The sequence below is a fragment of the Rhinolophus sinicus genome, linkage group LG18 (assembly GCF_036562045.2).
Source record: "Rhinolophus sinicus isolate RSC01 linkage group LG18, ASM3656204v1, whole genome shotgun sequence".
Taxonomy (NCBI): Eukaryota; Metazoa; Chordata; class Mammalia; order Chiroptera; family Rhinolophidae; genus Rhinolophus; species Rhinolophus sinicus.
In genome coordinates, this window is record NC_133767.1 from 10,763,872 (window position 1) to 10,778,223 (window position 14,352).

At 44.6% G+C, this 14,352-nt stretch overlaps 1 protein-coding gene across 34 annotated transcripts in view; it reads right to left on the bottom strand.

Annotated features, from left to right (window-relative positions):
• The window catches only part of RBFOX1 (RNA binding fox-1 homolog 1), a 1,997,160-nt gene that overhangs the window by 551,968 nt on the left and 1,430,840 nt on the right, over positions 1–14,352 (bottom strand). The window contains exon 1 of one of the 34 annotated variants that reach the window (XM_074323069.1): positions 3,139–3,365. The exons of the other annotated variants lie outside the window; for them this stretch is intronic. Coding sequence (XP_074179170.1) covers positions 3,139–3,156 — 18 coding nt within the window. The 5' untranslated portion in view covers positions 3,157–3,365. Of the gene's footprint in view, positions 1–3,138; positions 3,366–14,352 lie in introns of those variants that run through there. 34 annotated transcript variants of the gene reach the window in all.

The window sequence follows — 14,352 nt, forward strand, 5'->3', positions numbered from 1 at the left end:
CAAGAAAGACTAATGCCTGTGGAATTAAATAAGCACAGTAGAGCTGGAGGCTGTGCTGGCCAAGAGGGCTTGATCGTACTCCAGTGCATGTGTAGCCAATAAAAGTAATTTCCCTGCTTTTTCTAGAAGTCCCCAGGGAAAGCTGTTTCTCTCTCCTACTGTACCTGAGTTTGGTGACTCAAAACCACCCCAAAGTAGCAAATGGTGCCCGAGAACTCAACTTTCTTTTCCCTGTACGTCTCCCTGTCCCCACTCAGGAGAAGTAAAACACGACAAAAATTACTCAGCTCTGTTCTCTTTTCTTTCTTTCTTTCTTTTATTATAGAAAAGAACTTCTTAAAGAGATTTCAGGAAAGACTATGCCAGTGTGGGATGGGACTAGAAGAATCCAATATTGCACATCTACAATTATATTATCAGATGGGCTTCCAGGAACTACACTATGTTTCTAATCAGCACTTTTCTAAAGCATTCGATTGCTTTTCTCCCCCTGAGAGGCAGTCTTGACACAGGAACATGACGGAGTGGGTAGAGAGGAAAAGAAAAAAGACTCTACCCCACCTGTTCCCACAACCCCCCCCCCAGCAAAAAGTTTCCAATCTTAATAAAAATGCACTCGCTGAAATCACGCGCTATTAACACAGATAGGTGCATAGAAAAGGCCTGCTTAACAAATTTAAGAAACAACGACAGGAATAAACTGAACATGGAATCTGTTTTACTGTATCTCCATGTCCCTTCATTTTCGTTTTTATATCCATGAGAGAGCAGCAAACACTATTTTCATACGCGGATATAGCTGAGACTCATTTTCTGAAAGTAAGATGAGCTCTTAAACAGAGATATCAGCCACATTTAGAGTATCTTTATTTACAGACTAGAAGGCAACAGCAGAACCTCTGCATTAAAAAAGAAGAAAAGAACGGAAAACCCCTCCAACCTCACAGCGTTAATGCTAGCTCACTAATTCATATCTCCTTAAACAGCATGGATCCAGCTGTTCCCATTTAAAGCCTCCGCCGTTTTTGGAATGCAGAACAAAATATCTGCATTAAAGATGTAAGTAGAATCCTGGGGCACAGGGCAGGAAGGTAGTGACCATTTTTCAATTTGATAAATGCAGTTAATAAAAACATGTAGCACCATAAAGCATTGGTCGGGAAAAGGAAAATAGGAACTGAGGAACATTGCTTTTAAAAGTCCAGGACTAATTACTAGGAGTCCTTAGCAATCTTTCAGGACCTGGGACAGCGCCTGGACCTTGCCAGGCTCTCCCCCTGCTCTGAGTTGCAAACATGTTCATGGCGAGAGCAGGCAAACTTCATAAATAAAATCAGCGACACCACTTAGCAACTCAGAGAAAAAGTGTGACCAGTAAACCGTTACCCACTACAGCCTAAGGGAATTGAAATGTGTTTACAATGAACCCAAATCCACTCACAAAATAAAATACAAAATAGATGGCTTGCCCTGAAATACTAGTAATTTCCTTAATAACTGATGCTGTGATCCCATGTGACCAATTTCTTAGTGCTTAAAAAAAAAAAATCAGCATTTGTAAACATTGAAAATTTTAATCGTTTCCACCTCGGCCATCAAAAATAAATGGTGTGAGCAGTGAAGGCTTTTAGGTAAAACTCTCTGTTAAGTTTTATGCTGGGTTTATGCCATTTAGTGAGTGTATGTTTCCAAACACTTCTTTAATGGTAGGCAAGTTTGAAGAGAAAACTTGCCCTGAAATAAAAACAAAACCGTAATAGAGATTGTCTGTCCACAACCAGCAGAATGCACTGTATTGTGCAAAAATCAGCCAGGTGGAAATGGAGCTAAAGTCACTACAAAGGAAACAAAAACAAAAAAACAAAAAAAGGGGGGAAGAGAAAAAAAAGGGTACATCACAAAGCTCACGGAGGGGTGAGGCAGGCTGAAACAGCAGCAGAGGTCAAAGAACCCATGTGGTTAACAAAGAATTCAACCCAGACGCTGTCTACCTCCAGCCAAGACAAGTTCATGGATCTGAGTTGAACTAGAAATGTGATGGGAGGGAGGGGAATACAAAGAGGGTTTTCTAAGTCTGCTGAACAACACGAAACGACAATGGTGGTAATGCTGATGAAAACCAGAGGTAGTGTTCCACCTTGTTAATCCTCCCTCCCTTGGAAAAGCAGGGAACCCTCTGTCTTTAACATGAAATCACACAGCTAGGTCTTTGGTGACTGGGCCGAGAGACGCATACAAGTCCTTCTGTAGCCAAACTCAACTGGGGCACATAGTGGCCCCTCAAAATACGATGAAGGAATTTTTCTAAGCCTTTGCATGCTAGATGAATGCTTTTAAAATTGTTTCAACAGTTAAATATTATAGTTCCTAAATACAGGTTTCCACTTCAATGCTTTCATTTGAATGCCATTTCCTGGGGAAACAAACAAACAAACAAACAAACAATAACTATATACCATTTATCAGGAAGTCAGAAGAAGTGCATGGAAATCCACCTTTTGCAAGACCAAGCTTGTCAAATACACAACATACAAGACACATGCCTGGTTAAGGCAAATAAAACACACGACTCTCCACTACAACACTCAGCCCCCAAATGACAAATAAGTAGTCACTTGTGAGAGAAAGAAAGCAAAACAAACAGAAAAGCCACCACTACTCAGAATAGTTCATTCCTGGTAATTAAATGAAATCGCACATAGCTACAAGTGCTGCTCAATTGGCTTCATGCCATCTGAACCGGCTCTTCCAGACCTTTTTCCTTTTTTTTTTTTCGAATTCACCATCACAGTGTTTCAAGAAGAGAGAAAAGCATGCATTCTCGCCACCCGCCCCCAACAGTTTTTTGTTTTTTTTTTTGTTTCCTTTTTGCAACTGAAAATAAAATTGCAGCCTAATGCTCTAATGCCCCAGGTCTTGCCCCAAAGTCCCAGTGGACAAGGTAGCACATGGATTCTAACAGGGCAAGATTCTTCTGCCAGAAGCATAATCACCTTACACAACATGCGATTACTCTGGGCCGCAATCTGTATCCCCAAAGTCAATTTATTAATCAGAGAGAAAGAGACAGAGAGAGGGGAGAGAGGGAGAGAGAGAGAGAGAGAGAGAGAGAGAGAGAGAGAGAGAGAGACTACCTACCCACAGATACATCATCATCTTGAAAGAGAAATCAAGGGCTGTCAGCAAGCAGAAACCTCCTTACTTCACCAAGAGTATCTGGAAGAAAATCTGAAACCAGTGGGTAGAAAATCTTGCCTTTTGCTGGCAAGTCCTGAGTGCCCCTCTTCTTTCCTTAAACAAGGGTTGTTGTGCTTGTTTATGAGTTTATGAGGACAGCATTCCTTCAGTGGCACTGTGTGATGCGACTGGCTTCGGGCAGCCTCTCTCTCTCTCTCTCTCTCTCTCTCTCTCTCTCTCTCTCTCTCTAACTCTTGCCTTTCCTCTCTTTCCTGTCAAGGCTGCTTAGGTAACAAATTCTTGGTGTGGCTGCTCAATGAGCAAATCCGGACACTTGAGGCAGCCCGCAACAGTGGCGAGAACAAACACCGACGGCACTGGTAGGATTAATAATAAGAAGGATGGTGTAATCCCAAACGGGAGGGCGCTACACCATTTCCTGGTGGCTGGTGGGAGGTTCACGGAAGTCCCCACTGGTGGAATTCACAGGAGACAAGCCCATCTGCACGGAGACGCTGACTCTGGAGACAAGCGCATCTGCACGGAGACGCTGACTCTGGGAGGCCAGCATCTGAGAATGCTTTTCTTTTTTTTTTTTTTTCCTTTTTTTTTTTAACTCAAAGTAAAGCTCCAGCCGCAGAGAAACGAACATGTAGAGCAACCCGGCTTCCCCTTTATCTCTTTAAATGTACTTCAGATAAAAGCAGCATCCAGTCCGGTCAAGGCCTCCCAGACTCCTTGCTCTTTAGAGCGCACGGCTCAGCACACTTGTCGACAGCCATCTACCGTCTCCGCGGTGTCATTGCGGGCTCCGAGGCTGCCTGCTGCCTGCGCCGCAGCTGCCGCCTGCCCGTCCATGGCTGTGCAGGAGCCGCGGGTCCCCCAGCGCGGGGCTCGCAGCCAGGGTGTGTACCGGGAAACGGAGGGAAGCGCGGGCGGGGGATGGGCCGTCGACGCTTGGGTGCCAATTCAGCAAATCCAGAGCAAACCCAAACCCCACGAACTAAACCCAGCAAATGGAAAGCCACAAAAAGACTTCCTAGCACAATGTCTTACGCTTCCTGCCCCACGGATGGAGATTATACATATGCCCTCATTAAAAGACCAGATTGTGTGTGTGTGTGTGTGTGTGTGTGTGTGTGTGTGTGTGTTTCTTCTTCCTTCTCTCTCATCCTTTGCAAACTGCAGACCTGGGGAATGTGGTGGTGTGCAGAAAACTGGATCATTTCGACAGGCTTTCCTTACAAAAAAAATCCACACCGGCTTGGAAGCACAGCTAAGAGATCCTGAAATTATCCCCATTTTTTTTTTCTTCCTTGAATCAATGCTCCTCGATTAGTTGTTCTTTTTAAGCCACTTGAAATTGTATACTTTATCTTGAAAATTATCTCCATTACTGAACTACATCGTCAACGCGAGGATGGGGAATGCAATTTGCCTGGCATATTAATTGATGCAGTGCTCAATTATTGATATGTGGATAAAGGAGGAATTAATATTAAAATGCAACTTGTACATTAGGGGAGGGGGGGAAGTGATCTTTTGTTGCGGGTCTGAGTTTTGACCATTAGTTATATATTTATATGTCACACAGAGAAACTGCCTAACCGAGCTCCTCGGCAGTTTACATTTCTACCTAAAATCGCACAAGGCAAATGTCACCTAAATAATTAAAATGCATTAGCTAAATTGTGGACTCATCTGCAGCACTGCGCAGGTGGCGAGGCACCTGTTACAACAGCCCATAGGTAGTCCCATCAACATGCATAATGGCCAAGCAGTTTGGGGAGAACCAACGCCAAACCATGCCATTAAACAAACAGTGATGGAGAGATCCTCTGAGCTAGCTACCTCCAAGTGGCAAGAAAATAACCACAGCCACTGAATGGTGAAATCTCCATCACGTATGCCCAGTATCTTATCTGCTGCCAGAATTTTAGAGGCCCCTGCATCCCAACAAATCACATCCAGAGTAGGGGGGGCCAACTGCTCTGGTTTGCAGGGGCAGACTGCGTTTATTTGCAAATTTCCTTTGGCCAAAGCCTAAGGCAAGTAGTACATGTTAGTGGAGCACTTGACCAGTAGAGTGTTGTGTTTTTATTTAATTGTATCTGAATATCTTTGAACTTGAAATACGTTCTCCTGTTCACCAAAGACCCAGCTTTCTCGACTGCCACATTCATTCACTTGCCTAGGTTTTGTATTTGAGGTCATGACCTTTGGGTCAATCAGAACAAGTAGGTAAGATATTAGAACACCTGGACGGTGACTGGTAGAGTGCCAGTGCCTTTGAGAGTTAACGGGGTGGGGCGAACTGCTCCAAAGTCTGTGTGGGGCAGAGGTCTTTGAGTCTTGAGAAGAAGATGGTTGCAAAGAGCCCCTAGGCAGGCTGGATGCTAAGTGCCAGGTTCGCAACTTCACTCTAAGTATGATCTTGAAGCAACTGAGCCACCAAGCCAAGAAACACCATGAGCATCAGATGGCAGATGTTGTCATGGTAACCACGATCAACGGATTGTCCATGATCCATCCCCAATGCCTTCTTGGATTGCAATTTGCACCACCTAGATCTTCCCACATGCCTAGGAAAAGGGCGGGCTGTGAGATGCCTGAAAGTGAATGTTTTGCCTGCTGGGTGGGATAGGAGATGGGTTCAAAATTAAGTTGATTCTAAATAAACAATGAGATAAAGTATGTACTGCACGCCTGAGCTAATGAACTCACTTATCAAATAAGCTCTAAGAAAGCTAACAAAGAATCACATCTGATCTGTGCATAACTGGATACAGTCTGGACTTGGTAGCCTATAACAGATTGAGGGACCAGTACTTAGTATTTCTTGAGTTTTTTTTTCTTCCTTTGTTTGCTTCTTACATTTAATCTTCAGCTTCTGTTAGCATACAGGATTCCCCTGATGGTGCTTTTCCTCTCCTTTCGCAGCTTCTACCAATTCACCTGGGTGACATGTGGCCCCTCTGCAAGGAATGCGAGTCACCCAAGATGGTGAAACATTTTATCACTGTGATCCAAGCAGAAGACAGCTGCTTTTCATAAATCAAGTTCGGGAGATGTTACGGTTCCTCTACCCTGGAGTCCAGAGGTTAAACAGATGGAATGGAACATTGAGTAGGCTGCCCCCTCGGGGGGTGTCAGCAAATGATTTCCGCATTTGAAATTCTGCTCATAACCAATTTGATTATTCAATCAATTCCTCAAACCTTGTTCCTTGAAATAAGTAGACTGACATTTTCTATTTACTGCCATCCCCCAAACTTCCATTTGAAATCATTTTAATAACAAAGTAAACATACTCAAAGATTTAATTCAGAACCAATTCCCTCCCACCCCCACCCCCCATTTGCAACCTGGCTGGTAGGCCAGGAGCTGCTTTCATCGTGGGTATATCTAAAGCTCCTGATCCTTATCCTTGAATAGGAATTATTTTTAAATAATCAATCCAGTTATCAATTATCAGCTCAGCCCCATAATTAATCAATTGCAAAGCAATGGCCTAAAAGCAACACTGATTGAGCTCCTCATGACCTATCTGTTGAAGTGGTTTCTAACCTGCTACAGGAATCGAATACCCATGTGAACTATTAGATAACATAGGACACTTAGCCCTGGACTTTCAACTTTATTAAAAGAAAGTCTTCATTAAGAAGCTGAGCTACTAAACACTAAACTGAACATGAAAAATGACTTGAAAAACCCACCTTAATCAGAGCTGGGACCTTTATTTAATACGCTATCGCAGTGCCCTCCCCTGACACTATTTTCTGAAAGAACAGAAGTCCTGCAGAGGAGGCTCCATTTTGAGCCAGAAGTCTTTGGCACAATCGTATAGACACAGCAGCTACAATGTCCTACCAGGAAGACAGTGTTCACTAACACAGCCCATAGTGACATCAGTGAATGACCTTCAGCATCCTGGAGCGACATGTAACCAACCATGTCTGTGATTCACCCCCCCATCGGGTGAGGAGAACCCAAGCGTTTCCTCTTTCCCCCAAAAAATGGACATGGTTACTCACGGCCAATTCTCATCTCTTCATCTCTCTGGCCACATGGGCAAAAGCAGATTCTTCCCCTTCAGGGAAGGTTCTAGCAATTCCTACTACATCATCCCAAAACCTAGTAGTGCCTTCAAGGAATATGTAGGCAACCAGAAAGACTGCTCTTGACAGGGAGATGTTTAGACATATTTTAATTACTCAGTAGGGGCAGCCCTATTGCTGGATTCTCCAGGCAGGTACTGCTTAATACAAGGTCATTGGTAGGATTTCTTAAAAACTATTTATTGTGAAATAGTTAAAATATATAATTAGTATGAAATAGGGCACAAACCATCACTTAATTACAAAAATCTTAGCTGGAAATATAGAATATGGGTGTAGTGAAGTGCTCAATATATAAATGAACACATTAATTAATTAAACATATACATATTGCCCTCCATATAAACCTGCAGCTACTTCTATTCCCATCATTAGTGAGGAACGAGGGCTCTCATTTTTCCAGCATTGGAGATGAATTTCTCTAAAGCCAGATACATCCTCCCTTTGGTTTCCCAGTGAGGAGCAGCCGAAGTTATACAGGCCAAGGTTTAGGACATAAACTGTGGCAACAGAATGGAAATTCTACTCATGTTCAGTCTTAATAAGGCCAGTGTGGCTGGAGCCAGAGGTGGGCAGGAGCCAAGGCTGGCAAGTGAGGTGAGCACGCGTCCAACGCCGAGCCTTCGTCATCACAGGGTGGGGTTTGGGTTTGGCTCCAGACACAATGAGAAGCTGCCAGGGGAATTCAGCTAGGGAATAACTTATTTCCAAGGTCCCCCCTGGCCGCTCATAATGGACTACGGCCTTGAGCCAAAGCGAGAGTGAGCGGGCCAGTCAGGAGTCAGTAGCAGTCCTCTGGGCAATAAACCATGGTGGCCCGGACCAGGTGGCGATGCAGGGGATTTAACTACACACAGTGTCATCAGTCACGGGCTGCACACCCTAACACCAGGGGTTCACAGAGCAGCCAATTCCACAGGGCTGACGTGCAGCTGGACAAAAACCAAGGGGGGCATGCACCCTCAGAGACCACGGACCGGCCTCAGAGGACACCCAGTGAGGGCATCACGGGGGGATGCTCTGACGTGGCCACGGAGCGTAAGCAAGCACAGGGAGAGTGGTCTGCAAACTTTGTAACACACGTGATGAAGACAAATAGACATTTCCTGGGGACGAAGGCTCTGTTACATTTGTTCAATACAAACAGCCCTTTCTTTGGCGTTGAAATCAGAGTGGAGGCAGTGCTGCCAGGAGAAAGACAGGTTGTTCGTTATGAGCACTTGGGAGGCAGAAGAAGCTCCAGGAAGACCGGCCAGGCATTGGAGGGAATAACCTATTTACACCCGTGTTCAGCAATCTGCGTTCAGCATCTCTGCCACCGCTTGTCCACCCTGCGTGAAATTATCAGCGATCAGTGCAACCCTCCCAGTGCCTCCTGAGCAAACATGGAAGTGGGACATTTCATTTTATTTACCTCACTGTTATTTTTTGATTGAGGTATAACATTGATACAGTACCATGCAGTAGTTTTTTGTTACTGTGGTAAAAAATATATAGGCTACAATGTATATAAAACGTATAACATAACCGTTTCACCTGCATTAAGTTCATTCACACTGTTGGGCAACCATAATCACCATCCATCCTCAACACTTTTTTTCATCTTGCAAAAGTAAAATTCTGTATCCACTAAACAATAAGTTCCCATTTCCCTCTTCCTCCGGCCCCTGGCAACCACCATTCCATAAAGGGCACTAATGTTAAGTGTACACACACACACCTAGGGAACCACACGCAGATCAAGAGTTTGAACATACCAAGCACTCCAGAAGCCGCCTCCTGCCAGATTGGACGATGCTTATTCTTCTCTCTCCTCTTCCTGGTTCTCGCTCTCCATCGCAATGCAAAAGCCTTTGTGAGGTACTTTATTCACTAGGGCATTTTATTTGTCTTTATACAGAGGGAGAGACACAGATGTGACACGGCCTCTCTGTTCCCTAAGAATTTACCACTTGACTCGGACAAGGAACCAGTCTGAGCTGCTCAACGCCTCCTGTGTGCCTGGGCCTTGGGCTGCACGACCAAGGACAAAGGAACAGAGGATGAAATCGGTTCTGCCCACACAGAACTTCCCAAAGAAGTGGGCACACGTTGCTTCAAATCTGCCTATCCAGCATGCACCCCCTTGCTTCTTCGAGGGACACGCACTGGAATTCCTTGAGGACACATCCCCTGGACCACCCTCAATGTGCCCGGGCCAGGCGGAGCTGAGTCATACACACGAATGGATAGTGACCCTGGGCTTCGCCAGGGGACAAAGACAGGCCCTGGCCACAGGGGTTGGTGTAGAGATGGGAGGAGGCGTCAGCAAATCTGGTTTGGATCCTACATCTGACCTCCAAGCTTGGGTGTGTCAGAGAAGCGCAGGGGTCATCGGTGATACAATGGAGATCACCTCCCTGGATGAGACTTAATGAGAGAACAGAAGTACAGCCATGAATGTGCTACTCAGCATGGGATTAGCCTTCACTGAATCCCACGCAATAGTATTCGTGCTAACATACAACGGTCATTAGTTTTGTTTTTTATGGGACAGGGGACCAAAAGGGTAACCCCTTATAGCTCATGAGCTCCCTGGAGACAAGAAAACCATATTATTTACTTCCAGATTTCTAGTGTCTGACACAGGATGGATCCTTAGGAAACAGGTGTTGGGCAGATAAACAACCTGGAGTCATGCCTGTTTTGAAATGTTCGCCCTGCTCCCATCTCATCCCCCTATGTCTCCTCACGCTGTTCTCAGTGGATCTGTATGTTGGCTGAAACCAAAGCAGACAGTGTTATGAGTTAGAATTCACCCCTTGCTTCCTCCAGGCTGTGGCCCAAGAGGTGCCTGACGCTCTCTGGAACTCAGAGCTGGGTTCCCCACAAGTATTCTTGTTCCCTAACACCGATGATGGCCTAACACCCAGGCGGCAACAAGTCACACCACAGGCCTCTGCTGCTAAGACGGAGGCACGATGTGGCACAAATGCACAAGAATAGAGGTTCCCTGAGAACGTGGGCTGAAGTTTGTCCCCCAAAAAGATACGTGGGAATCCTAAGGCCCAGTATCTCAGACTGTGGCCTTCTTTGGAAATAGGGTCTTTACAGAGATAACCAAGTGAAAGTGACGTCACTAGGGTGGCTCCTAACCCAAAACGAATGGTGTCCTTATAAAAGGGGGGAGTTTGGACACAGACAGACATGCACAGAGAGGAAATGATGTGAAGACACATGGCAAGAAGACGGCCGTCTGACTGGTGTGATGCCAGAGGTTGGGGGCATCCACTGGAAGCTGGCAGAGGCAAGGAAGGACCCCCCCACACACACACACCAGAACCGTCAGAGAGAGCATGGCCCTGCTGACACCCTGATATCAGATTCTAGCTCCAGAACCAGGAGACAACCAATATCTATTGTTTTAAGCCACACAGTTTTTTGCACACTGTTAAGACAGCCCTAGAAAACCAATACGCCTGCTCTCCATGAGGGCATTAACAAAAATGTCCATGTTGCTGGTGAAAAAGCCATTTCCCAAATCAAGCTGTCGCTGGGTGAGGTCATTCCCTAAGGTTACCCCACCGCCTCCACTGACACGGCAGAACCCTACGCTGTGGACATGAGGTGCTTTGACAGTTCAGCGTTCCTTCCCTCTTTCTCTGCAAGAAAACCATGATTGTTGGCATCCAAAGAGCATGAGGGTGTCAAGCAGGAACAGCAGAGTTCCCAGCCTCCTGCACAGACAGGGGAAGGCGGGTCAGGTGGTACAGAAAGGCACAGGTGAGAAAACCTACCAAGAGGCCTGCCCTCCCCAGGAGAGCTGGTGAAGGCTGCAAGTGCGGCATCCAGAGGAAGTTAGGGGACAGCGAGCCTGTGACTTCACTTTCTCGCCTTAATGAGTTGAGCAAATACTTTGGCTCTTCAATAAACCCACAATCTCAAGTTTCTTAAAAGGAATGCAAAGTGGCTAATGGACTGGGAGAAATTGGTTGTAGCTGGAAGCACATTTCGAAAGTACATTTTGTTTATATTAAAACCTCATTTAAGTATCAGTTCAAGGGAAAGCTGCTAACAGGGCAAGTTTAATATGACTAATACTTGCACAACCTCAGAACATTCCATTTCCATCCACCCAAGAGATATCATTTTAAAAACATTTCAACAGCACTAATATGGTAAAGATGCTACTAATACAGTACAAATTATAACAAGAAGACACAAACATGATACTGAATATTTGCTGAGGAACTTAGGAGCAAATTTGATCCATGTACTAATACGATGACAGGTTGCAAATGCTCGCGTCCCACCGCACCATCTTTCCATTAGCCCGTGTTTATGATGTTACAAATGGCACAGTTATTCACAGATTAATCTTTGAGACTTTCACCCTTAATGCTAATAAATGCACTGGCTTTGCCGCCTCTGTGCACCTAAAATTCTCATTTTTGACGTTCTTAAGAAAATTCATCACTGGAAACTCATTGCGGTTTGCAAAACAGCACTTGCTTTGGTCAGTTACACATGAAGATCATTCATATATATTCTGAAGCTGTTGGACGGAAGGTGCCTTGCCCACTGATGGCAAGATGTCCCCCACCCCCACCCCATGAATAAAGTGAATGACTAGCCTGACTCAGGTGCCACGTGTGCCCCTGGAAAGATGCTTGCTCGGAGGAACCATTCCCCCAGAGTTAAAACTCCACTGGAGTTGAAGAGACTTCTGGGCAGAAAATGATGGATAGGTCAGGAGAAATCTGTGCAAAGCAAACCTCTGGGGTCTTATTCACTCAAAGGACCCGCTTCATGAAATCAGAGTGGCGTCTTGCCCATCGCTCCCACCCACACCGACCAGCAGCACACACCTCTACACTGTTCTAGAAATGCAATGTTAGAAAGTTGTTCAGAACGAAAGGGTTTAACTAAGGCAATGACCAACAGCCTGTTTTCTGGTCTTAAGGGAGGTGACAGCTACTTAAACTGTCAAGGAAAAAAAAAAAAAGCTGTGTCATCCTTCCCAGGGCTCACAAGAGGTATATGAGTGGGCATATCAACCATGACTTTGGAATAAGACTTTAAAGGGGTGAATCCATAATATATACATAAACTGTTACAAGCACGTATCTCAGCTGGAAAAGGGAAGATGGTATTTAGACGTGTTCACACTTTCTCTGTGTTGTTATTTCTACTCAATCATTTGAAGAGATTCAAATATTTGCAGGGGCCTTACACAGTTGATACATTTGAGCGAAACTGGCAGGGTAGGTAGTATAGTTTTTGCGTATTAAACATTTGAAAACACCAGGGGTGCCAAAAAAAAATGTATACAAGTGGACACTTTTTGCAGCATTGCTCAAGCAGCAGTTGTGTCTTGACACTGATGAACCACTTTGAGCACCTCCTGTAATTGCAGAAGTCCCACGTGACTTGTATTTGTCTTTTGTTATCAGTGTATATTGAGTATTACAATTTTAATAGTTTTTTTCCTTACTTAAAACGTGTAAACGTTTCTTTGGCACCCTCTGTAGTCTACATTTGGTGTATCTTTTTTTTTTTTTGCAGGGCCATGTGACTCTTCTTGGTCAATCTTAGTTTTCCATTTTTAACAAAGAGTTGGGTAGAGGCAAAATTTCCTTTGCACTTAACTCCCATTGAAGAAAAAGAAACAGCAGAAATGTGAAGCTAAATAGCAACTGACAAACTACAGTAAGCCCCCTCAACTGTATGAATCGAGAGTTATTTAGTTTCAACAAATTGTTTCCATGTAGGAATTCAGGCCCCACATTTCCGGATTTTTATGGTATTTGTTTATTTTTAAATTTTGGTCTTTTACACAGACAATAGTTTAGTGGTTACCAGAGGGTAAGTGGGGAGGGGGTGGTAGATGAGGGTAAAGGGGATCCAACATATGGTGATGGAAAGAGAACAGACTCTGGGTGGTGAGCACACAATGTGATACATAGATGATGTATTAAAGAATTGTACACCTGAAATCTATGTAACTTTACTAACAATTGTTACCCCAATAAACTTTAATTAAAACAAAAAAATTGGTCTTTTAAAGAGAAGCCAAAAATCTGGAGATATTTGTGTGAAATCTCAGGATTTTTAAACACTGCCAACTATTTTTTTTCAATCCTACACGTGATTAAAAACCAAACAAAAACTGTCCTAACGCTACACAACAGCCACAAGTTTTCCGCCCCACAACCCTCTTCTAGAATTCTCTTTGACAACCTTCAGTGTTCTATTAGAAACAAACAAACAAGCACTGTGAACTAAAACTAATAACTGTTAGCATATGAAAACTTTGGTCATTACCAAGCACTGAACACGTCCACAGTGGGTGTGCCCACGAGAAGGGCTGGGTGACACTGTTCCCACGAGTTGGCCAATCCCCACTCCAACGCAGTCTGTACTTACACAGAAGAGCTCTCTGTAGAGAGATGAAACTCACCGCTGCAGCCTCATCAGTGACGTTGGAACTGAATCTTGACGACCATACAGTTTGCCCGGCATCCCCTCTGCACTTTGGCGAGTCCCTCTGCCTTTTTTCTCTCTTTTCCTTTCATTCTCTCTTTGACTTCTCGTTGACACTGCTATCACAGAGTCCTCTTTTCACCTTCCCATTCTCATCAAACCCAGACGTGTGCAGTGTTTGGGGTGGGGGTGGAGGCTTTATGGGTCTTCACCACCTACACTCAGATTGCACAGGGGAGACCGCTGCACAATAGACAAACACTGATCTTCTTTTCAAAAGCAGCTGTGCTCTGTGCATCTTTGGTTTGGAGCAGTTTCTCCCTAATGTCCCAAGGTCTGGCATTTCTCTGTATTTAAGCTGCTTGTTCTCCCCTGTGTTTTCAAGATGTGCAGGTTAGTGTTGCCACCAAACTTGGGGAACTGGGGGCCATTATTTCTTTACATATTTTTCTGTCCCATTTTCGGCCTCTCCTCTCCATTTGGAACTCCAATTACATGTATTTAAATGCTTGGTATTTCCCACAGGTCACCAAGACTTTGTTCAATTCTTTCCCAGTCATTTTTCTTCTCACTGGTTCTCAATTCTGTTGCTCAG